The sequence below is a fragment of the Neopsephotus bourkii genome, unplaced genomic scaffold (genome assembly GCF_033783945.1).
Source record: "Neopsephotus bourkii isolate Nb327-2 ecotype Australia unplaced genomic scaffold, CSIRO-AGI_Nbou_v1 NB_54, whole genome shotgun sequence".
Classification (NCBI taxonomy): Eukaryota; Metazoa; Chordata; class Aves; order Psittaciformes; family Psittacidae; genus Neopsephotus; species Neopsephotus bourkii.
Window position 1 is genome coordinate 1,152,385 of NW_026900571.1, and position 25,705 is coordinate 1,178,089.

Below are 25,705 nucleotides of genomic sequence, written 5' to 3' on the forward strand. Positions count from 1 at the left end.
GATTTTTTTTGTTTTCTTTTGCCACTAGGCAAAGAGAAGTATGGTGAAGTTTGCTTCTCATCAAACGGTTAAAGGTAACTGCAGTTAGCTTAATACCTTCTAACAAAATTGCATTTGAGTGTTTCTGTAGTCAGTTTTGGAAATTCAGAGAATCAAATGCTGTGATTTCCATCTGCTGTATTTCCCACCCCCCCCCTTTTTTAGTGTAATACTTAGCCGTATTGATTGCAGTTTATGAACTTTGTCGTGTAAAATGTGCTGAACACCAGGAAGCAGACACCTTTTCACATTCTAGTCTGGAGCTTTTTTTTAATATAATAAAAGTAAGTAGGCGGGGTCAAGCAGTGTTTGTGGTTTACCATGTTTTATATCGGAGCGAGCAGCTCAGGGCTGCTTTACTGGCACAGCTGGGGAAGAGAGGTTTGCATTTTGATTTGAGTATAAGTGGACAACCAAACATGATTCTTTCTACCTGTAAGTAAACTGGGCTGTGTATTTTGATTTTTTTGCAGTTTTGTTTTGTGTAACAGCGGTGTACTTGGCAAGTGAGCTATTTAAACATTGCCATAAAAGTACCAACCAGCTTTCTCTTTGCTGCTCAGGTGATCTCTGTTCAGACTTCTTATCTCGTCTGTCAAAACTGTTGCAGAAATATGAATCCATTGTATGATGGATTTGGCAATGCGTTTACTTTTACATACAGATAGGGAGAGAGTCCTATGTACTGTCCTTAAAAACCTATACAGCATAGACATAAAATAAAAAGTTAAGTAGAACTAGAGCTGTCTTTTCTCCAGAGCAGAGTAAGCTCACAGGAAAGACAATAAGCCTTAGCTTTAGACATGGAAAAAGCTGAAAGCTTGGTGTTTTTTTTTTTTCAAGTGTTTTTAGAAGCAGATTATAGTATGGCTTTCTACTATATTATCATTTTTCCTAGTGCTGTTGAAAACTGACAGACATACCAGATTAGGAAGCATACCATGTACTACAGTAAAGGTCTGTGTTTCATTGGTGAAGCTGAGTTTGCAGTATTGAGCACAGTAAACCTGCCCCACTGCAAGAGCAAGAACTGCTTGCAAAACATGCTAGAAGACTGAATCTCAGACATGGACTACAGTGCTTTCAAAAGTAGTAGTGCTTTGAGAAAAGGTGGATTGGAAAACAAAGCCAAGCCAAGAAATCTATGCAATAATAAAATGAGAAAATGCAAATTATAAAAATTAATTTTGAACTTGTCGCTTTTAACTTTGGTATTACTTCTCCAAGGCTGCAAATTAGAGTGAGTTATAACTGAAGATAGGAGGAAGATTGCACATGTAAAGGTGGGTTAATTGGCCACTTATACAGACATTTATCAAACCAAAGCTTGTTGATGGGTGTTGTGGAACTTCATCAGGCCAGTTACTGTCAGTAGTAGACCGTCTCAAAGGACTTGAGTGTTTTCACTATGTTGTCTTTGTTTTTATGGGACTTTCAGCTTCTCAAGCAAATGGCTGTTCTTGACAGCTGAACAATCTTATTCTTCTTCCTCTAACATTCCATCTGCTCTGTTGTGCACAGATAAATTTGTTTTCAGGCCTCAAGTTGGTTATCAAAATGTCAGTTGCAAATTTTAGGCTGAGTATTCATCAAGCTAGCTTCAACACCAGTTTCCTAGTACTTCCACTTCATCCACACGTTTCTCTTCCCCTGATCTCTTGTTTCAAAACTGTGCATAATAAAAGGTCTGGTTTTTGGACATCATACTTAACTAGGGCCTTGTGGTAGTGTTGGGATTCATATTTGTTAACCTCTCACCAGGGAGATAACATGACACAGTTTTAAAAACAAGTGACTTCCTCCTTATATAGGATATAGTAATTTCCGGAAAGACAGACGTGAGCAGGGACATGGGCTCTGTTTTTCGTTTGTGTTAAGTTATTTGTAGAATTGGGTGAACTTTGCCTGAAGTTGCTACCTTTCATCCAAAACGGGAGAAATTACATTCTCCACACAGCTGAAGAAGGAATCTATCAAATTCTAGATTCAGCAGCTCAAATACTCATCTTGTTTGATTTAAACCTAGGTTATAAGCTACGAATTTTAATTGCACCACCGTTACCTCCCCTGAGGATCAAAGTGAAATGTGTAGTTTATCTTTTGATAGAACTCAAGGAAATGTGGCCTGAAAGGTTTAGTGGGGCTGTGGATGCTGGAGAAACCTTCCTTCTTGTGAGTTTAAAAGAATAAAGATACAAATTTTGGGGGAAATCTTTTGTTAGGTAGGAAACAGAAAAGTGGGACTTGAAAATAATCACAGGTCCACAAGTGCTTTATTTTAACAGACTTCAAAATGATTTTACTGTTAAAAATTATGGAACAAATCTTTCTGCTGGCCTATAGTTCTTTTCTGTGTCCTGTCAAAATGGTTTGTTACTCATAACATCTTATTGGTGAATCTTACTGGTGTCTCTGTTCTCTTCAAAATACAGAACTCAAAATGTGATTTCCTTGCTGAAGCATAGCTCTCACTGATAAGTCTTTAATTTTTGAACTCTTTAGTGTGGTTACTTGAGTTAGGGTCAAGGCCTTATAATACCATATGTGATTATAACACCTTTTGACAAATCCAGTGTTTTGCTTAAGAAAAAAGGTTCTTGGTCCAAAACTGAAAGAAATCGGATAGAGTAGTTCCACTGATATCAGTCACTTGAGTTAGAGCATAGCAGAAAGGAAAATCAAGAAGAAATATTTAAAACAAATAAATTCGAAGTGTCTATTTTCATTTTTTTTAACTTTAAAATATAGTGCTTTTCTGTACTAAAATACAAGTTATTGTTATTTCTTAGCTCATCAGATGGCTGTTGAATAGAAGAAAAGAGAAAAGAAAGAAGAGCCCAAGTCACAGGAAGGGTGTGTGTAGCTGTGAGAAGCTTCAGGCAGGAAATGCAGGTTTCCTGTAGCTCTCAGTGTAGGCATCTTCGTTGGCTGCTAGGAGAAGGTCGAGATGTGAACCAGTCTAATCAAGTTATTTATCTAGTGTATCGAAGCTTTCACCATTTGTAGCGTTGGCCAAGTCCTTCTAAAACAGCATCACAGAGCAGCTTTGGGTCTTTCTGTAATGACTAAATATTTAATATTGGGGTATTTTTAAAACCATCTCACATTCATTTATTTTTAGCACAGTAAGGTGGGTGTCAAACACTAAAAGTGTCCATTAATGGAGCAAGTCTCAAATTCACTGAAGGCAGAAGGGATTCCCGAGTTTATGCTATACATTTATTCAAATTGCTGCGCTCATGAAGATAAGCAAGACAATTACATGTCCGTAACACCAGTCTGAGCCTCTGAGTTTCATGGTTAACAGTCACATCTTTAAAATCTTATTAGAAGATCATTCTAGCATTACACTGAATCTCTGTAGTGCTGCTTCAAAATACTTCTGCTAAGTGCTCTATAAGGACTGCAAGTTATCTAATGAGAAATTAAGTAGACTTAGATGGTTTAATCAGAAGAAACAGGGAAGCTTTCAAATGTCATATTCTTTTCACTGTCATATTCCAAATCACTAACTACTCTATAAACACCAGTTGAACTTCCTGGCACTGGCTCAAGTAAAAGAAACTCAAGAATTTGTTTCACCATGGTGTTCACTGTTTATGAAACAGTTTTAAACAGGTGAGGAACACTTCAGTGTACCCTGGGAAATTATGCAGCAAATAAATTGCATTCTCCATACCTTTTTACCTTGCTTTTTAAAGAAAAATGTCAGTGTCAGCTGGCTTAGGTGTTTGCAATTGCTATATTTTGCATAGCCATCAGTGGAAACTTTTATCAGTTGATAGTGTATTCTGATTACTATAGGTTCACCAGCTTCCCACGCAATAGATTCTTCACAGGATGTAACAGTCTAAGGGAGATTGCCCCATGACTTTCAAGATAAATAGTCTAACCAAAGCCCTTATGAGACAGGTCTCTTCCTCTTCTAGCTAAGAACTAGTTTTAGTCTTAATCATTCTTGTATCTGACATTCTCCTTTCTCTTATTAACACAAGATTTGCTAAATTATGTACTTCGATAGAGAAAATAATTACATTTTCATCATGTAGTAAGGTTGCTTAATGCTTTGAGTATACAAAGCATACTTTCAGCACACTTGGCTGAAAGGTCAGTAACAGACATTGGCAAAAATTCTCACTGGACACCACAAAGGGCATCCTGTTTATTCCAGGCTGGTCTAGGTCATTGGGGTCAAAATGGCAAAAACACCAAGAGGGAAAAACAAATAAAGTGGAAGGGACTGGTGGGACCCTATGAAGAAATATCATGTGAAATATAAAGCAGCAAAATCCTGAGATGGTGGGATATTTCATATAAATTCTGAGGGCTCTTTTCATACTCTGACCTCAGATTAAAATAGGATATACTGGAGGGGGATATAAAGTTGATTTTCTGTTGTGCAGCTGCATATGAGGGGAGCCTTGCCTATACATGGCTGGTTCTCATGCTTCCTAAGAGACTGTACATAGCACATGAGAACTCAAGCCCATCCTCCTCCTGCTGCTGCCCTCCTACCCACCCATCACTGATGCAGGACAGGGAAGATGGTTCAGGGAACCGACCCAACAGAGAGGGTTTCTCTGCCATTATAGACTCATAGAAAAGTTAGAGTTGGAAGGGACCTTAAGATCATCAAGTTCCAACCCCCTTGCCATGGGCAGGGACACCTCGCTCTAAATCATATCACCCAAGGCCTCGTCCAACCTGGCCTTGAACGCTGCCAGGGTTGGAGCATTCACAACCTCCCTGAGCAACCTATTCCAGTGCCTCACCACCCTAACAGGAAAGAATTTCCTCCTTATATCCAATCTAAACTTCCCCTGTTTAAGTTTTAACCTGTTACCCCTTGTTCTATCACTACAGTCCCTAATGAAGAGTCCATCCCCAGCATCCCTCTTCAGTATCCAATCTTGCTCAGCTAGAGGTAGGATGAGCAGCAGTGCAGTGGGAAAGGGCCCAGGACCATAGCTGCCACAGCTGGGCTCAAACTGCCGAGGGAACACAAACTGGGGAAAGTAGGTTTCATCCCGAGTAGAAGTGTACTAGAGTGGATGTCAGCCATTTAATTGCCTCCTTTGAATCTTCTTAATGCCTTCTGATCTATTTAATGCCATACCCACTCTGCTCCTCATATAAGATATATTGGATTGATTTCCCTCTAAATGTATGATGTGATGATGTGTCCAATGGATTTTTCTCAGGTTTATCAACCACTTGGCACATAAATGTACAGCACATTTTTTGCCAGTACTTTAAGCCTGGACTAAAGCATATATTATATTGATGGCTGAAACAGAAATGGGAAAAACATTAATTCAAAGAATTGAATGTGTCTCCTTTAATAAACCTCACAGTAAGCAAAAGCTTGTCAGGCACATTTGGTTTTGGATTTAGCTAGAATGATCTAAAAATTATTCCAGTACTGAAGGGGGTATTTCTCCGTCTCCTGTCCCTGATGATGTTCTCATGCCCTTCACTGCACTGGTTAGAGCTTACATGGGCCAGTGTATCAGTCAGATCAGTACTGATCTAGCTAACTAGGTCTCCTGCCTTTTCTTAGTGAGCTGATATAACTCATCATATGGCCTTGTAATTGTGAAGGCAGTGTAAGGGACACAATGGGAACAGATAAGTAGGGTGGGTAGAAAGGCTTTGCTGTCTTTGGTGGATGCAAATTCTGCCTTAATGATTTGCTAGATATTTCACAGAAAGACAGAGCTAGCAATGGGGCTAACCACATACCAGTCCTTAAGTCTCTTAAGTTTTGTGGAAAAAACACCAAAACAAACAAACAAACCCAAAACCCAGGAAAACTTCAAATGTGGAAAATGTTCTCATTCACAGATCATACCATCCAGTCTGTTTTTTGCTGCTGCTGCTGCTGCACGGTACAAAAAAGGTACGTGAAATACTTTAGCTTTTCAGCAACTAGGATCAAAATATCTACACATAAAGGACTTCTTCAAATCCCTCTGTTTTCAGTAGAACTGCTAATTATACTGAAGTGTAAAGACATGCTACCCTGCCTATCTGTAATGAAGGCATATATATCCATGGATATTTTTATGTTAATATTTATAGATACATGTTCACACAAATGCTTCATGTTTTTCAAAATCAGAGCAATGAGAACAAAAATGAACCTAGACCTTGATACTGGCCTGGTGACCCAGTGTTCAGCCTCACAACCAGATGTTTCCTATTCACGCACTTGGAAGTGCAGGGTAAGTAACATTCTGGCAGGTGAAAACAGAGAATTGAGGTGATGTGCCATATGGTGGCTTAGTACCCAAACAAGCAGAACAGTAACTCTTGAGCATGTAAGGTTCTTTGTTGCATAGAAATTATAGAGTAAAGGTATGTGATGATTCATGCTGATGTGAACACAGGGTCACAGTGATGTTTCCTATGCAAGCTGTCACAGGCAAAGCGGTTCCTTCTCCCACTTTTGGGTTTGGGTGATTGAGATGGGAAGAGTGGGATGTCCCTGTTGGGCACATGTAAGGTCACCTTGCTCAGCTGGCATGTGAAACATCCACATCAGTTTTGCTAAACCTAGGTTGAGTCAATCGGAGTTTTCTAAGGAAAACTAAGTGCAAAGCTAGAACCTAACCTGATGCAAAAGCAAATAATGATGTTTGTGCTGATTTGCTAATTCTACAGTACCATCTATATTAATTCTCCAGATAAATGACCCAATTACCAGACATTGTAACTCCACTAATTTCAATGCTGTCCTGCTTTTACACCAGCTGAGGAGCTGTCCGAGCATTCAGACCATGTAGAAGTCACCCAATTAGGTTTGTTTAGTTTATTACTAACTGTAGCTTCCAATGTCATTTTGTCTTCTACACTGAACTACTCAAGCGTAAGTCTTGCTGTTTTATGACTGACAATGTGATAAGGGAAGTAATGACCATGATGAGTTCCTTTTAGTTACTGAGACAGTATAGTAACAGGGAAATTAAGCAAGCAATAGTTGGGAGAAAAGAATAATTAAGAAAGACACTTCTCTTTTACTAGCGTAAGCGGCAGTTGAAGTTAAAGAACAAGCCCTTACCTCCTCTACCTGCTGAGGCCTTGGAAGACTACACAGAAAAACCCAGGGTTATTGCACTCTATGACTTTTTTGCTAGAGGACCCTCAGATTTGCCGCTCAAGAAGTCAGAAGAATACATTATTCTCGAACAGTATGACCCCCACTGGTGGAAGGCAAGAGACAAACATGGGTAAGAGAGTGGGCATCTGTTTCAATCTCCCTACAAAGAAAGAAGAAAACCTACAGCATCTCCTGTGGAAGCAGGCAGATAGAATGAGACATGTGACAATTTAAAGGCAGGTTTGAACACGTTTGTCTGAGGCACATGGATTGACCAGACAGACTTCCAGCAATGTTTGGTGCTCCAGAAATGGGCAGAGAATCTAGAATCTGTTGGGAATTCAGAGTTAAGTCCTAGGCTCAGTAATTTCCTGAGCAACATAAGGGCATTTGAGGACCATGGGAACCACTGGGCTCTGGGCTATGTGCAAATCCAGCTTTCCATACTTTGAGTGCTTTACAGTGCAATGTATTTATGTAAACACTTCTTAAAGACCATAGATATTACTAAGATATATGCCTGAAACAAAATCCCTGATCTGAAATTCCTGGATGCTTTAGAGAGCTAGATAAACATGGAAAGGATCCTAACTGAAGTTATGTTTGTTTCGTCATTCCCCTTTCTCTTCTGCATTTTCTTCAGTGTATCCTGAACTATGATGTTGGGAATACTACTCTCAGAACCCATCCCAGGTGATTTTTTTTCCTTTCAGTAGCCATCCACAGTTGCAGGGCAGAAAGTTTGTGCCTAGGATGAAAGGACTCTGACTTCAATTTCCGTGTTGGGATTCTGTATCTAGCAGCATAGCCAATATCATAAGGAACCTTTGTAATTTAACAAAAGGAAAATGCATATCTTAATCCTATTAATGTTTTACACCATACTGTAACATTATCCCCAATATCTTGTTTCAGGAATGAAGGTCTAGTTCCCAGCAACTATGTTACTGAGAACAAGAAAAGTAATTTAGAAACGTATGAGTGAGTATCCTTGAAAATTATGTTTGTGCTTTCTTTTCTAAAAACGGATTGTATCAATACATTTTAGTGCTTGATCCTGCAATCTTTATTAGACATGATCAGGTGAATATCAACAGCTTTTATTGTTACAAAACATTTCTCTTGGACTGAATTAACAATTGTGATTTGGAACTATTTCCTCAGAGAATGAAATGTGAACTTACAAACACTGAGCACTTCAGCAGCATTCCTTTTCATAAATCATAATGTGAGAATACAGTTGTTTCCTATTCCTGTAGGCTTGCTATGTAATGTTTCTATATTCTGATCTCTTTCTGTTGTGAACATATAATCAATTGACTAGAAGATAATCCCAGTTACTTCAACCTAATTTACTGGAGAGAAAAATAAAATTCTGCAAAATTCTAAAGAAGAGAGGCTTGATGCAGCGTCCAGGCCTGCAAATTTCATCACAGATTGGCATAACTCTTTTCTGGGATTTCTTTTGTTTGAGCTCATATTTAACCACAGTGAATGAGGAAAAAGTTATCACATTTACAGTAGTCTAATAAAGTCATTCCCAATTAAGAGATGTTTATATACAACAGTGGTTCTGTTCAGGTTTTTGGACTGGGCTATTAAGATGGATTACTTTTGTCAAACAGAGCAAACATTAATTTTTACTTGCTGAGATTATCTTCTTGTTGCAGGTGGTACTGCAAAAACATAAACAGAAGCCAGGCAGAACTTCTTTTGCGCCAGAAGGTAACTCAGCTTAAACATAGAACTAATGATATCTAAAGATCTATCAGTGGAAGCATCAAGAGCGTTACCACAGTCAAATCCAAATCTGCTTGGTGTGCAGTAAGACAGAAAGTATTTTAAAATAAAAAGGCTTTCTGGGTTAAGCATATGGTGCAGATTACCCAGACTTCACAGAGCTTTAAGTTGTAGCCCCAGCAAATTCTGAGTAGATTGTCCATACTAGATAAATTGAATTGCATGTCGTTTACTGTGCTTGTCTTTTGTATGAAAGATTGAAGACTAAAATCCATGTAGGATGTAAATTACTGAGGTTAGCAGAGCTTAAAAAACCGCTCATGTCTTTCTTACGTATAGAGCAAACAATCCATATTGCCTTCTACCACCTATCAGTTACCAAAGTGCCTAACTAGTTAAACTCATTAGGACTTTGCCCAAGGACTAACACAGGGCTTGGACAAGGCAGACAAGAGAAGAACATCTTATTTAATAAATCAAAGTATTTTCACTACTTCACACTGAAAAGTATAATTCACCTAAATTATTTAATAATTCACCTAAATTAAATAAGTACTTAATTGCCTGGCACTCACTGTTTTCTCTTGGATAATTTTGTTCTGCTATGTACCTGCTATGGTACATAGCAGAATGGAAGGAATGGAAGGTTACAGACTCTTTAGAAAAGACAGGCCTGGCAGGTGCGGAGGGGGAGTTGCCCTTTATGTTAGGGATAGGCTGGAGTGTATGGAACTCTGTCTGGGGACTGGTGAGCAGTTAACAGAGAGCTTGTGAGTCAGGGTTAAAGGGAAAACAGTGATGGGAGACATTACTGTGGGGATCTGTTACAGACCGCCTGATCAAGAGGAATCTGCGGATGAAGCACTCTATAGGCAGATAGGAAAAGCCTCACACTCACAGGCCCTCATTCTAATGGGTGACTCCAACCACCCTGACATCTGTTGGAATGATGGTACGGCCTGGCACAAGCAATCCAGGAGGTTCCTCGATTGTGTGGAAGACAAATTCCTTCTGCAAGTAATAGAGCAGCCAACAAGGAGAGGTGCCATGCTTGACCTCGTGCTCACCAACAGGGAAGGGCTCATTGGAAATGTGGCGCTCCAGGGCAGCCTTGGATGCAGCGACCATGAGATGGTTGAATTTGAGATCCTTAGGACAGTGAGAAGAGCGTGCAGCAACCTCACCACCCTAGACTTCAAGAGAGCAGACTTTGGCCTCTTCAGAAACCTGCTTAGTAAGGTTCCATGAGATACAGCCCTAGAGGGCAGGGGGGCTCAAGACTCTTGGTTGGTCTTCAAGGATCACCTGCTACAAGCTCAGGAGTGTTGCATCCCAACCAGAAGGAAGTGCAGCAGGAGGGCCAGGAGACCTCCTTGGATGGATAAGGAGCTCCTGAGGAAAATTCAAATGAAAAAAGAGTCTTATAGAAAGTGGCAGCAAGGACAGGCAGCCTGGGAAGAGTACAAGGATATTTTCTGGGAAGCTAGGGACCAGTTTAGGAAAGCTAAGGCCCAGTTAGAATTAAACTTGGCTAGGGATATTAAGGATAACAGGAAGGGATTCTACAGGTACATAGCAAATAAAAAACAGATTAGGGAGAACCTAGGCCCTCTCAGGAGAACTGGCTACACAGGATTTGGAGAAGGCTGAGGTTCTGAATGACTTATTTGCCTCGGTCTTCTCTAGCAAAGGCTCTGACCACACCACCCAAGTCTTGGAAGGCAGACACAGGGACTGTGAGAATGGAGACCTTGGGCCCACTGTAGGAGAGGAATTGGTTCAAGACCATCTTAAAAATCTGAACCTACACAGGTCCATGGGTCCTGATGAAATCCATCCGCGGGTCCTGAAGGAGCTGGCAAATGAAGTTGCTAAGCTGCTGGCCATCGTATTTGAAAAATCATGGCAGTCAGGTGAAGTTCCCGACGACTGGAAAAAGGGAAATATAACCCCCATTTTCAAGAAGGAGAAAACGGATGACCCAGGGAATCGCAGACCAGTCAGTCTCACCTCTGTGCCTGGTAACATCTTGGAGCAGATTCTGCTGGAAGGCATGATAAGGCACATGAAAAACAGCAAGGTGCTTGGTGACAGCCAGCATGGCTTCACTAAGAGGAAATCCTGCCTGACCAATTTGGTGGCCTTTTATGATGGGGTTACAGAACTGATGGACAGCGGTAAAGCAATTGATGTCATCTACCTGGACTTGTGTAAAGCATTCAACACTGTCCCACATGACATCCTTGTCTCTAAATTGGAGAGACATCAATTTGATGGATGGACCACTTGGTGGATAAAGAACTGGCTGGATGGCCGCACACAAAGAGTTGTGGTCAATGGCTCAATGTCCAGCTGGAGACCAGTAACAAGTGGTGTCCCTCAGGGATCGGTGTTGGGACCGGTCTTGTTTAACATCTTTGTTGGTGACATGGACAGTGGGATTGAGTGCGCCCTCAGCAAGTTTGCCGATGACACCAAGCTGTGTGGTTCGGTTGATACGCTGGAGGGAAGGAATGCCATCCAGAGGGACCTTGACACGCTTGTGAGGTGGGCTGATGCCAACCTCATGAAGTTTAACCATGCCAAGTGCAAGGTCCTACACCTGGGTCGGAGCAATCCCAGGCACAGCTACAGGTTGGGCAGAGAAGAGATTCAGAGCAGCCCTGCAGAGAAGGACTTGGGGGTGTTGGTCGATGAGAAAATGAACATGATCCGGCTTCAGTGTGTGCTTGCAGCCCAGAAACCAAACTGTATCCTGGGCTGCATCAAAAGGAGCATGACCAGCAGGTTGAAGGAGGCGATCCTGCCCCTTTATTCTGCTCTCATGAGAACTCACTTGGAGTGTTGTGTGCAGTTCTGGTGTCCTCAACATAAAAAGGACATGGAACTGTTGGAACAACTCCAGAGGAGGGCCATAAGGATGATCAGGGGACTGGAGCACCTCCCATATGAAGATTGGCTGAGAAAGTTGGGGCTGTTCATCCTGGAGAAGAGAAGGCTGCGTGGAGACCTCATAGCAGCCTTCCAGTATCTGAAGGGGGCATATAGGGATGCTGGGGAGGGACTCTTCATTAGGGACTGTAGTGGTAGGACAAGGGGTAATGGGTTAAAACTTAAACAGGGGAGGTTTAGATTGGATATAAGGAGGAAATTCTTTCCTGTTAGGGTGGTGAGGTACTGGAATAGGTTGCCCAGGGAGGTTGTGAATGCTCCATCTTTGGCAGTGTTCAAGGCCTTGGGTGATATGGTTTAGAGCAAGGTGTCCCTGCCCATGGCAGGGGGGTTGGAACTTGATGATCTTAAGGTCTTTTCCAACCCTAACTATTCTATGATTCTATGTACAATTCCCATTGTCCACTGCTTTATTCCCCTCCCAAATAGTCATAGGTATTTCACAGAATTTGGTAATCAACTGCAAGTCCTATCTGAAGGGAGGATTGCTGAAGCTCAAAAGTAGAAAATAACTTTGCTTGGATTTCTTTTCAGTCCAAAGAGGGTGCATTTGTTGTCAGAGATTCAAGCCAACAGGGACTTCTTACACTGTCCATGTATTCACGGCCTAAAGGGTGAGTTGCTCTGAACGGTTATTGAATCAAGAGGTGATGGAACAGCTTCCCCCAAACTTGTCAGGATAAGTTGGACAGGCAGGTTGGACATGCAGTGCACAGCAGCAGGGAACCACTGGGGTGCTGTTCATGCAGAGCTAATTACCTTGTGTGCAGAAGAGATGACATTGAGCAGTGGGTCTAGGAGTCAGGGTGCAAATGTCCTGCTAAGACAACATTAACTGGACTCATTGAAATCCTCAAATCTGCTATGAAAGCTGTGCACCCCAACCACATAATGCAGGCAAGTAAGACCTCACGTTTGCATCTTCCTGCCTCTCTACACGAAGCACCATGAATATCACACCACACTGCCACAGCCTTCAGCCACTGCACTGAAATGCTTCTGTTCTCTACAGGCTCTGTGCAGTGTAAATTCATCTCAGATTCTGCTGTCCCCAAACTTTGGTGTTTTTTTCCTAAAATCATCTCACCTCCTCACTGTGCAGTCTTACTTCTTTTGCCAGATGACTGCCAGAAGACTGGAGAAAAAATAGTAATTTAGATGTATATATTAATATGTTTTTAACTTCTGGGGGAAAACTCGGGTAGTGAGCCTGTTAATTTTAAAAGCTGAGATTCAAATAAGTGCTGAATCAGGAGGAACACTATGGCTATTTATTGTGGATGCAACGATACAAGGGTAAATCATTGTGCAATAAAAATCATTGTGCAGTATTTCACAAAGCTGGGAGAGAGATCATTCAAGGAGGCTTTGGGGTTATTTTTGTCCTGAAGCAGTATCCCAGCTGCCCACAGCCATTTTTAAGTCAGGAATTCCACCCCAAGTTTTCAGACTTTTCTGTGCTTTCTTTCAAAGTGAAATTTAATCAGATTTATAGTATAAACTATTTTTACTGAAAAATATGATCCTTTGTTGATTTCAGAAGTCATAGCGAAGATATTCGACATTATCAAATTAAGAAAAACCACTTGGGACAATATTATGTAGCTGAAAAATATCTCTTTTCATCTGTTCCTGAACTCATTGAGTATCATCAACACAATGCTGCAGGTAAGGCATGCGAGATGATAAGGTTTTACAACTGAATATTTGAAGCTTCTCAGGACTTTGGGAGATTGGGAATCACTCTTCTATACCCTTCTCTACACTCTTCTAACCCTATACTTTCCTTATTAAAAGATACACAAGTTTTTCTGTTGCTAACAAATTTAAATATGCCATGATCCTTCCTGCCAAAGTCATAGCTGTGGTATACGTATACCATGGGGGAAGTGAAACTAACAAAGTCATCTACATGTATTAAACAAATGTTACAAAGCTAGAAGTCTAATCCATTTACCTGCTCTGTGTTCTCTTGATTCATATTTGACTGAGTGGAGCCTGTCTGAAATTCGATCATAATTCTTTCTTTGTCTACAAGAACTTGCATGTATGCAAGCAGGAATTATGCTGTGCATCAGCAGGCAGCATTCTACTGATTTAGGCAAAAAAGCCAACCCCACCCCACATAATCCAAAGCAGAATTAGGGAACACAAGGACTCTAATACTGCTTTGCAGCCTACCAGAGCTACCATCTCTGATTTTTTACTGATGGCAGCCTTTGAACATTTTTAGCATTAAAAAATATGCTTCATCTTGGTTCTGCCCATCATTTTAATACAGTATAAAATGTTTTTACCCTAAATGAGTGGAGATGGCAAAATACACAGAGATTCCTTGCACTAGCACAGAAGGAAGATATTTGAATAGACACAGCCTTTTGCTGGATGGAGGAGGACTGTAGGAAACACATGAAGCAGAAAAGGACCTGAAAGTAGCACTGGGAAGAATGAATGAATGAATGCAGGGAGTCCTTGGTGAGGGATGCACTAACTGGTACTATTGGTTCATTAATTCAAAGAAAATGAATGACAGACACAAAAATATGTCTTGCAATGGGAAACAATCCTGAGAAATTTTGCTGGAAGAGACCACTTAGGTGGCTGATATAGTATTTCAGTACTTATTTATCTAAGATCACTAGTATCATGCAAAGAAGCAAGAGTATCAGTTTTTGTTGTATGAAGGGATAGATACTTTTGTAGTCAGGACCCTACTGAATAGTCTTCCTCCATTTCTTCTCGCTGTGGTGTTTTATCCAAACAAGCTCTAAGCAAAACTAACCTTAAGAAATGTACACCAGATTCCAAATATTTTTGTTTGGGAAGAGATACAATATAGTGTACTTTAAAATGGAGTAATTGGTCAACAGAATATTGTTGCTTTGTCCCCTACAGGTCTTATCACTCGTCTCCGACATCCAGTAGGATCAGCTGGATACTCTTCACCAGCAGCAGCAGGGTGGAATTATGGTAAATATTTTATCTTCTTTTGGTGGAGATTTAGGTGTTTGCCTAGGCAAGAATTTAGATTGCTTTAGATTCACCTAGCTAATAAGTAAGTCATATCTGTAAAATTTCCTGGTAACAAGAAACACACAAAGAGCTGCGTATTCACCAGAAACAGACACTCATTTCCTCTTCAGGTGTCAGTACCAAATGAGACACCTGAAATGAGTAGTCCTGTTTGGCAGCTGTTGTGCTTCTGTTACAGCCGCCAGTGCATTTCAGAGCCATCTGGACTTTTCTAAGCAGACCTAAAACTTAAATATACATTTACTAGCTTTTCAAAGGCTATTCGATTTATTTAAATGCTTAGGAAATTGAAATCTGTATTATTTATGGGAAGATTTTTCTGTGTAAGCTCTGCAAGTTTTAAAAATAAGAATGAATTCTTATATAAAGTTATAAAACCCAAGCAATAAATGCCAGTTTTGTGTATAGAGATCAGGAATTTCATACCATCTGACTGATAATAGGAAGCTCCAAAGCTGAATACCTTTCATGTCCCCATAAATCTCAAGGCTTAATATTTCTGAATGGTGAAACTATTATGGTTATTACAATAGAGGCAGTCAATAACTGCTTCTGTGGCTATATTACCCATCCAGAACTGGTTCAGTTATAAATGTCATATAGGATAATGCCCAAAAAGTTCTTGTATGTAATTAAAACTAAACACTTGGCTTATCTTCAAGCCTCAGACATTCCTACATTAAGCAATTTAAATGCTAATCACATTCTGCAAGCTGTAATGTTCATATATAAACGTATATGAGCACATGGAAGTTTTCAGATATTTAAAACTCATGCTATAGCTGAGGAACAATGGTGATGTTTTGTTGTGTGCACTAACTGCAAATAGCAAGGGCATGGTTCAGGAAAGATGGCCTGATTATTGTAACATATTGCGTTGCTTTCATAGAAGAGTGGGAATTAAACCCATCTGAACTGAAGTTCATGAAAGAACTTGGGCGTGGGCAGTTTGGAGTTGTTCATCTTGGTAAATGGAAAGCAACCATCAAGGTTGCCATCAAGACAATCAATGAGGGAGCAATGTCTGAAGATGATTTTATCGAGGAGGCCAAAGTGATGATGTGAGTAGAAAAGCTAGTATATCTGGTAGTTGGCATCGAGATGACCAATAATGGTGGATGTGCAGGTGTTGTGATTTATGCCCACCTGGCAACCAAGCCCCATACAGCTGTTTGCTCACTCTCCCACCCTAGTGGGACAGGGGAGAGAACCAGAAGAGTAAAAGAGGAAACGCATGTGTTGAGATAAAGACAGTTAAATAGGGAAAGCAAAAGCCACACATACAAGCAAAGCAAACCAAGGAGTTAATTCACCACTTCCCATTAGCAGGCCGGTGCTGAGCCGTCTCAAGGACAGCAGAGCTCCATCACATCTAGTGGTTACTTGGGAAGACAAACACCATCACTCCGAATGTGTCCCCCAACTTCCTCCTTGTTCCCCCAGCTTTATATGCTGAGCATAATGCCATATGATATGGAATATCCCTTTGATCAGTTGGGGTCAATTGTCCTGGCTGTGTCCCCTTCCAACTCCTTGTGCACCCCCATCCAACTCTGTGGGGTGGTATGAGGAACATAAAAAAACCTTGACTCTGTGTAGGCACTGCTCACCAGTAACTGAAACATCCCCGTGTTATCAAGAGTTTCCAGCACAAATTAAAAACATAGCCGTATACAAGCTACTATGAAGGAAATTAACTCCATCCCAGCCAAAACCAGCACAGCAGGACAGAAAGGCTGATACAAAGGTCTGAATCATACTGATGCAGATGTTTAGTGTGCCCGTTGCCAAATTCTTTCATTAGAGCGTGCACTGCTTTGTGCTATGGAGCTCAATGGGGAGCGAACGTAATGGCAAATAAATGTATTTCTAAAACTATTCTTTCATCCATAATTCAGTGCTTCTAGGACCACTGGCAGAGCTCAAACCTAACTAAAGCTTTTGAGAAACTACATTACCATTTCTCCTAATTTTGCAAATTAGGGAAGTATTCAGATCAGGTCTTGGTCCAACCTGGAAGAGAACCACCATTGCAGCATCAAGTCCCCTGCCTGGAAGCCAGGTGTAACTAGACCTTTCCATTTCACATAGTCCAAATCAAGCTTTGCATTCACTGCATTTATGAACTAATGAACCATTATGAACTAAAAGAATTAACTTTTTGGAGGAAATTGTAGGCAGACGTGTTAGATAGTGGGACAACTCTGAGGCCAGTTGAAATGAATACAGTTTATCAAGCACTGCAAGTAGTTTTCAGAACCATCATGAAAATTGAAGGTCTAGTTACCTGCCAAGGACAAATGCTAGCCTGTCTAAAATTCAATCTTAAACAGGAAACTCTCCCACCCGAAGCTGGTCCAGCTTTACGGAGTGTGCACACATCGCAAGCCTCTCTATGTTGTGACTGAATTCCTGGAAAACGGCTGCCTGCTCAATTACCTTCGGCAAAGACGAGGGAAACTCGGCAGAGACATGCTTCTGGGCATGTGCCAGGATGTGTGCGAAGGGATGGAATACCTGGAAAGGAACAGTTTTATTCACCGTGATTTAGTAAGCGCAATAGGTTTTCTGAGGTTCTTGACAAATATTGGTGGTACAGAATGTGCCACTGCATTTTATGGGAAGCTGGTATGCCCTCTAAGACTTCAGCCCTGCAGGGTGTAACAATCCAGTGGTGTTTTCCTGGCTAACCAAAACCTGTCAGCTGTTCTTTTGATCATGGACAGCTGGAAAAACTACTTGAGAGGTCAGAGAAAGTTGGGATAATAGCATGGAGCAGGCTGATGTTAGGACATCCCAGTACAAGGGTATTATGCAGTGATCACAACACAAGCAAAATCACAGCAGTACAAAGGGTCAGCAACAAGGAGGATTTTTCTTTTTTAACAAAATCTTTATCTATGTTTTTTTTCCTGCTCCCTGCTACCTCACTTTGATGCTGGAATATATAGGTGGCTTTTCTATCTTACCCCTCGTGAGAGCGAATCATAAGAGAGGAGCTTGTTTCTTTACTCTCTTTCTTTTCAATGCTCTCATTTGGATGCAGAGTAGAAATCTTCCTGTGTTCCTCTCTAGCTGCCTAAAGAAATACAAAATCTTGACAATTTCCAAGGAGTTCCTAATTTCTGTATTGAAAAAGTCACAAACCAGGTTTTTAAATGTTCACATTGAGTGTCCTAATGCTTAGGAAAATACCACCTTGGATAACCAGACTCTGCACCCTAAAGTTTCTTTTATTTTGCAGAAACACTGCAACTCATACTGCAAGCGCTTAAGCAGATTATATGCTATTGTATGTGTAACTACATAGTAGTGAAATATGTTCACTGCCTCAGATAGAAATTCACTTGTATTTTTGAGCAAGACACTCATCTCTTTTCAGAATATAAACAGCATAATCTGAAACAAAATTAGTCAGCTGAGGCATTTCCCTCACAATGCTTCAGCACAGATTTCAGATATGTTTCTCTCATTTTCCCTAGGCTGCAAGAAACTGCTTAGTCAGCGCGGAGCACATCGTTAAAGTATCCGACTTTGGCATGGCAAGGTATGAAACCATTGATGCAGGTTTCGCGCGTACCTATTCTCAGTCAGCTGCTTGCTTTGCTGATTTGGGGAATCCCACTGTGGTCAATTTTTGAATTTTGATGAAAATTATAATGCTGTTAAGCTGTCGTACTGTGAACCTGATGTAGTGTCTTCCTCTTGCTACTGCTGAGTTTAAGACAAGTAAACAAAGTGCCAGGTAAACTTCAGAAGCATTTATGAACAGAGAAATGCCATGGTGCACAAGGCTGTCAGAAACAGGTTTCCCAACTCTTCTGAGCACGGGGGAGGACAGAAAGTCCCTAGGGACAGATCAGGGTGCTGGTGCTGACCTTTAGAGGCTGCCATGTTGAGTAGGTCAGGCAGGAAGTGTGATATGTGCTGCTCTAGTGGGGAAGTGGTTTTTCTGCTTCATGAGAGGACAAGCCAAAATGGGGAAAGAAAGCACGATGAACTCTCACAAGCACAGGATAGAGTAACTCGGCTTTGCCCTCACAGGCTTCCCTCACAGCATGTGCTATATTTTATAGCTGAGCTGACGAGTGAATGACTGCTACCCAAAGAGGTTGTCCCATTCCTTCCTTCTTTCCCTTTGCAAGCCCAGCACAAAGCTCTCCAGTTGTGTTTTACTGGTTGTTTTTTGTTCCGGATTAGTAGACTGAACTGGCTCGCTTTGGAGGCAGATGAGCTTGAAAGGCAGTGGGTGGGTCTGAGCAGGATGTGACATTCACTTTGTGCTGCTTACCTGTTTCTTTGCTTGGTTTTTCCTCCTATTTCTAACCTAAGGCTACAACACCCTAGCAGTTCATAACTAAATACCTGTTTTTCTAAAGGCTGTCCTATACTGTGGCAGTGCCCACTGGTTGAACTGCTCCTCAAAAGGGTAAGGTCAGTATCAAGGGTCTGGGCTCATCCAAATGTATCAGAAAATGCAGTAAGAGACCAAGGGGTCTGTCAGGGTCCAGTCTGAGAATAATGGACTGCAATGGCTCACTGCTGCCAAAAAGTGGAAACCAGTGGTGTGTGTGGCTCTAGGACAGGTACTCACTCTCCTGGGAAGACTATTGAGAGGTGATGGGAATGCAAATTATTCAGAGCTCACACAGCTGCCACTATTGCTTATTTTGTACTGTTATTTCATATGTTTCTTGTCCAATAAATGCTCATCTTTCTCTGCCCACATCAAAATAAAAACAGGGAGATAAAGATACGATTTCTGGCAATGTGACCTCCTTTAAATAGGGCTTTAAAAGTCCAATGCATTATGTCTTCCATGAGAACAAATGTGTAGTGCACACCTGGTCTCTGCTCAGGAGCACTAATATTGGAAAACTATGCATAATAGCCTGTTAAAATGCTGCCCTATAAATGCCTACATTAGGCACATCTGATCTGGGAGGTCAGTTCCTGTAAGCTTGTGCAAATGATCTTAGAACCCTAAAAGTATCCAATGTTGGGGAGTCCACTACTTCCTTGGGGAGGTTATTCCAATTGCTGATTGTTCTCATTGTGGTCACCAGGAACAAAGGGGGTCCAGGACAAAGGAAATTACTTTTCCAGTGCACCAGAGCTGTTGGCTTGCATGTCATGAGTGTTTCTTTCTGTGATGCTTCTGTAACAATATGCCAGGTATTATATCTTTGAAGTTTGGCAGTTATGAAGTGTGGTCCTCTACCAGTACTGTTTGGGTGAAACAAGTAGTGTTACAGTGATACCATTTACTTGATTCTAAATTGACACTGTCATTTAGAGATTCTAAACCATGTATGGAGACGTCACTGGAACTGCTTGCACTGTAACTATCATTAACTATATGCTGTCTCCTGTTATTCTTTAGGTATGTCATTGATGATGAATATATCAGCTCTTCGGGGGCCAAGTTTCCAGTCAAATGGTCATCTCCTGAAGTTTTTCATTTCAAAAAATATAGCAGCAAATCAGATGTCTGGTCATTTGGTGAGTTGATTAGGTGAACATACCATGCTTCCCTAAAACTATGAAAGTGTAACTTCTTACTCATGCTTCCTACCTTAAGCTTTAGTTACTCCCATTTTTCAAGTCTTGCCTATATTGTACAAGTATGTTTCTCAATAGAAAGTTTCTATGACTAAAAGTTTGATTTTGACTGAAATGTGCATTCTTGGTAAGTCTCCATTAGTGAAATGTATATTCGTCTGTTTCATGGACCACCCTCATCTGACTTAAAAGAGAGCAGGATTATATTAGTTGAAAGCTGTTTTGATTGCTCTTGTAATTTAGTTCAGTTTGATGATATTTTCATGCATTTTCAATACACAAAAAAAATCAAGAGTGGTTTTTGTTCTTCTAGTGGTGTTAAATAGCTTGTGGGTTTGGGGTTTCTGTTTTGACCTAAATACTTTGGTTCACTTACAGGTGTACTGATGTGGGAAGTTTTCACAGAAGGCAAAATGCCTTTTGAAAGTAAGTCAAATTCTGAAGTTGTTCGTGAGATTTCTCAGGGTCACAGACTTTATCGACCACATTTGGCATCACATGCTGTGTACAGAGTCATGTACAGCTGCTGGCATGAGGTTTGTTGCCCTTTTTTCCTGTAGTATTACTTTATTATTAATTTGTAATGTGGATCTAAAAGCAATCTTTAAAAAAATGGGGCATTAAATCCTTATTTCACATCTGTGGCATCCTCAGCATCTCTTACTATGTTTTCACAAATCACACCTAGGCTTACAAGCCTCTGTTTCTTTGACTGTTGCACCTAAGATACATAAAGCACATCATCAGTACAATTGGTCTAGACCATCCCTCATTTTGAATATGCCACTATTGTCTTGCTTCTCTGCTGCATCAAAGGTAATACCTTTTCCACATCTCTATCATGCTTTGCTTTTTTCTAGCTCTGCTATGAAGGATAACCTTAATACACTAATATACAAAGTAAGCATACCCACTAAATGTGGATTTTAAACCCCATTTTTCACGTGTACATAAGTACATGTGTACATCACTACAGCTCCCAGGCTGCGTCTCCTTCATCCTCTCCACTCTGAGTTAGTATTTGATGCTCTTTCCCCATTTCAGAGCACTTCACAGATTCAGAGCAGTCCTGCGGAGAAGGACTTGGGGGTGTTGGTCGATGAGAAAATGAACATGAGCCAGCTTCAGTGTGCGCTTGCAGCCCAGAAAGCCAACCATATCCTGGGCTGCATCAAAAGGAGTGTGACCAGCAGGTCGAAGGATGTGATCCTGCCCCTTTATTCTGCTCGCGTGAGACCTCACTTGGAGTATTGTGTACAGTTCTGGTGTCCTCAACATAAAAAGGACATAGAACTGTTGGAACAAGTCCAGAGGAGGGCCACGAGAATGATCAGGGGACTGGAGCACCTCCCATATGAAGACAGGCTGAGAAAGTTGGGGGTGTTCAGCCTGGAGAAGAGAAGGCTGCATGGAGACCTCATAGCAGCCTTCCAGTATCTGAAGTGGGGCTATAGGGATGCTGGGGGGGGACTCTTCATTAGGGACTGTAGTGATAGGACAAGGGGGAATGGGTTCAAACTTAAACAGGGGAAGTTTAGATTGGATATAAGGAGGAAATTCTTTACTGTAAGGGTGGTGAGGCACTGGAATGGGCTGCCCAGGGTAGCTGTGAATGCTGCATCCCTGGCAGTGTTCAAGGCCAGGTTGGACAAAGCCTTGGGTGAGATGGTTTAGTGTGAGATGCCCCTGCCCATGGCAGGGGGGTTGGAACTAGATGATCTTAAGGTCCTTTCCAACCCTAACCATTCTATGATTCTCCAGCACCTATATCTTTCCATACTGGTATCAAAACACTGATCTCTGCAACTCCACCAGCAGAGTAATCCCCTAAGGTCCCTCCTTCTGTAGTGTCTACAGGAAATATATCTTCAATTTTAAATTGCTTTGAGTGCAATGCTTTCATGTAAACAGGCAGGCATACACTTAGAGTAGCCAAAGAACCTTGTTGCTACCATTGTCTCCTTTGTCCTATCTCTCCTTACTTGCCCATCTTTTAACTCTATATAAAATCTGTGGATCCTGACTAAAAAAAGCTTAAGAGGCTGAAATCTAAACTGCATCTAGCTTGCTTGCATACTGCAAACATCTGTCAGGATGCCAGCTAGCAGAGGTTGGGGAAGAAGTTCTCTCTTTTGTCTGTCATTAGCCAGGGCTTTGTTCCATATTGAGCTTCAGTACATCAAATGAGAAAGCAGGGAGGATCCTTTTTCAACAATCCAGAAAACATTCCTGAGTATCATGGTTTCCTGAGAGGTAGGGCTTTCCAGTGATCTATTGCAGGAGAGAAATCCTAAAGGAATTCTGGTCCAGAACTGGAAAAATAGATTTTAGGAATGCTTGGAAAAGTGAGTGCGCTCATGGCACTGGTGTCATGAAGGACAGATGATTTTTTTCCCCTCAAATCATAAATTTGATATTTTCTTCTATATTAATAAAATGTAATGTAATTTTAAAGTGGTAGCTCATATGCACTTGTAACCATCTTCTAAAGTCTGATACTATAATTAACTAATCTGCTAATGCAAGTTTATCCTCTGCTTTTCTTTTCAGAAACCTGAAGGACGTCCTCCTTTTGCAGCGTTAAAAGAGACCCTCACAGATATAAGAGACATGAGATAATCAGAGATTTTCACCCATATATTTACTGAAAGGTTAGCATCAAGCATGTCAGTAATGTATCTGGTACAGAAAACATCAGCCTTTTACAACAGTCTCTACTTAAATCATCAGCATCCTGTATATTGAAGTAGCTGTTTGGGCTTGGCCTTAGTTTACTCATTTGAGGGATATCTCAGGAGACTGGTTCAGGACTCTCAAGTCTTTGTTTTCATGATCAGGGAGAAAAACCTCATGTCTGAAAGAAGTAACCAAGCTTACTCACCTTATAGGCCTTTTTATTTATTCCTTTGCTCAGAGCTACACTAATTCCTGTAACAACATTATTAAATTATTTGATACTTAATATGACTCCTGTACTAGAGAATACCGTTTGGCAGCAGAAAAAGGGATGGAAGAAACTTCGATAAAGCTCTAGCTAGGTCATGGTTAAAGGCAAGGCCTTTAATGCTGCAAAGCATCCAGCACTGAAGAAATGGAGCAGTGTTTCAGAAGGGGCAGCAAGCTGACCAAATGCCAGAGCAGCATGCACTTGTGTGCCCATACCCACTGCTGCAGATAAAGGCAGACAAAGGGAAAAAAGGAAACAGTCATCATTTAACAGCTCCCACATCCCATCTGAGCAGCTGGAAAGACAGAGCATCAAGGAAGCATTTCAAGTGTCTTCTCTACCAATCTGTATAAAAGGAGGAGAGTAAGGATTATTTTATCCAAATCTCTCCCACAATTTTCTAATACTGTCTCCCATTCCTTGCCTGCTGCTGCCTACTCACATGCCCACACTTGCCTTAGTCCTTCCCTTGCAAGTGCCCAGAATGGTTAATGGACAATTTAAAGCTGGAATCTGATAGTAAAATGCTTTGAATTAGCCTAGATCAGATGGGTTCTGTGATACCGGATATGGACAATGTCTGTAACCCTATTTCTTATGTTGTTAATCACTTTTAATATTAAATCTTAATTGTAGTCAATAGAAATATAGAGAAGAAAAGGCAGATGAAGTTCGTAATTGTTTACAATAAAATAGATCATTACAAATAAATAGGTTCCTCAAAATATGTGATTGAATTTTGAATTATTTATAGATAAATACATCATGTTTGGTTTTATAGAACTCTGTAGGCAAAATGTTTAAAACACTAGCTAAAAAAATGACTGAGTTCTGCACCATTTCATTTTTCATGTTCAAATTTAAAAAATAACTGTAGCAAAATTAAATATATCAAACATCCAAAGTTCTGAATTTCCAGAAAATGATGGAAGCATTTCCTGGTCAAACTCATTCCTGGCATTAATCATTCATCTTTACTGCAGTAGTATTTTGACAGTTATTGTCCCTTGGGAAAGGAAGTTGTTAATTCTATTGTTTGAACAGTTGGGAGAACCTTCAAACACACTTCCAAAGCATTTCTAGTTTGAGTGAAGTATGATATCCCTATTGTTTCATATAAACTGATATAAGAGTTGCCACCAACTGATGTCACTGTTTACTCTTATAATTGACTTACTTATGACTGTTCAATTCCTTATCAGACCTATGACTAAACACAGATATATACAACACAGTACAAACAACAAGGTCACGACAGTTTATGCCCAGGCCACAGAAGTACAAGGCTTTTCAGCAGGTGGTACACTACAACTGTGAAATCTAAATTGTCTCTGCAATATAAAAGTACATGGGGAATTTGAATAATGTATGAGGCATCTTTTTTAATAGCTCTTGTATAACTGGTTTTGCCACATTTTTTGCTACAAGTTAACATGTAATACACTACAATACTTTGCAGTAAAAAGCAGCTCCATTAGGTTTATGTACCCAAAGCACCCCTCTCATGCTCATTTTGTTGAGTTGCCCCATGGTGAATATGCATCCATCCTTGAAATGTTTTGGTCTAATACCCAGAGCCAATGATGCTTGCCTGCCAGACTTCAGCTTCTCAATATAATCTTTCTATAGGCTGCTTTGGGAAAATTATAAGTAGTCTGTTATTAACACTGTGACGCAGATAAATTTAACAGCTGCTATCATCAGGCTGATGGTAAATAAATGAAAAATCACTGGAACACGCTTGAGTCAGTGAAACCAGTGCTGAACCTGCTTAATCAGCAACAAGAAAGGTCTACAGAGCAAAGGTCAGGTATCTACAGTATTTACTTACCAGAACAGCTACACCCATAGCTAAAGACTAAGTAGGCCACCTTAGCCCTCACAGTGTCTCTGCTCTTAACTCAAACTCTAACCATACTCAAACAGACAAAACCACAAGTGCTTATACAAGTGAACAGTGAATGCCACCCATGTTGCTGATCATAAAGAGGTACGTATGGGCAAACGGATGTTCGTTACCTGTTTAAAAAAACCCTTTTGTGTGATAAAAGAGAGATCTGGAAGAGCAGTAAAGGGTTGAAGGAGACACTGTAACACCTCCGTATGGGGAATGTCTGGCCAAAGGTTGCATGCATGCTAAATATTTGTAAAATGCAGGTGATGGTTCCTGATCAAACATCACAACGCTTGCAGCAAGTCCGTATTGTGGATGGGTGGGAAAAAGGCAGAATTCCCTGTTTCTGTGTGCCAGCCGCTTAGGATGTATCTCTTTTCTATGAAAAGAAACAACAAAAAACCCAAAACCACACTGTTGGCAACCTGGAATGTATTTT

At 40.7% G+C, this 25,705-nt stretch overlaps 1 protein-coding gene across 1 annotated transcript; it reads left to right on the forward strand.

Moving 5' to 3' along the window:
- The first annotated feature begins 370 nt into the window (after nucleotides 1-370).
- On the forward strand, nucleotides 371-24,099 carry LOC133211927 (tyrosine-protein kinase TXK-like). Its single transcript, XM_061352789.1, has 15 exons — nucleotides 371-474; nucleotides 5,884-5,938; nucleotides 6,161-6,263; nucleotides 7,063-7,268; nucleotides 8,054-8,119; nucleotides 8,809-8,863; nucleotides 12,365-12,444; nucleotides 13,371-13,498; nucleotides 14,726-14,800; nucleotides 15,753-15,924; nucleotides 17,197-17,413; nucleotides 18,346-18,410; nucleotides 20,247-20,365; nucleotides 20,804-20,961; nucleotides 22,976-24,099. The coding sequence occupies exons 1-15, from the start codon at nucleotides 459-461 to the stop codon at nucleotides 23,042-23,044; spliced, it is 1,584 nt and encodes a 527-aa protein (XP_061208773.1). The 5' UTR covers nucleotides 371-458; the 3' UTR covers nucleotides 23,045-24,099.
- The last annotated feature ends 1,606 nt before the right edge of the window (nucleotides 24,100-25,705 follow it).

Coding starts and splice junctions, on each gene's coding strand:
- LOC133211927 (XM_061352789.1), top strand. Junction 5,939..6,160: donor TGCTGCACGGTACAAAAAAG/GTACGTGAAATA, acceptor TTTCAAAATCAG/AGCAATGAGAACAAAAATGA. Junction 13,499..14,725: donor TCATCAACACAATGCTGCAG/GTAAGGCATGCG, acceptor TGTCCCCTACAG/GTCTTATCACTCGTCTCCGA.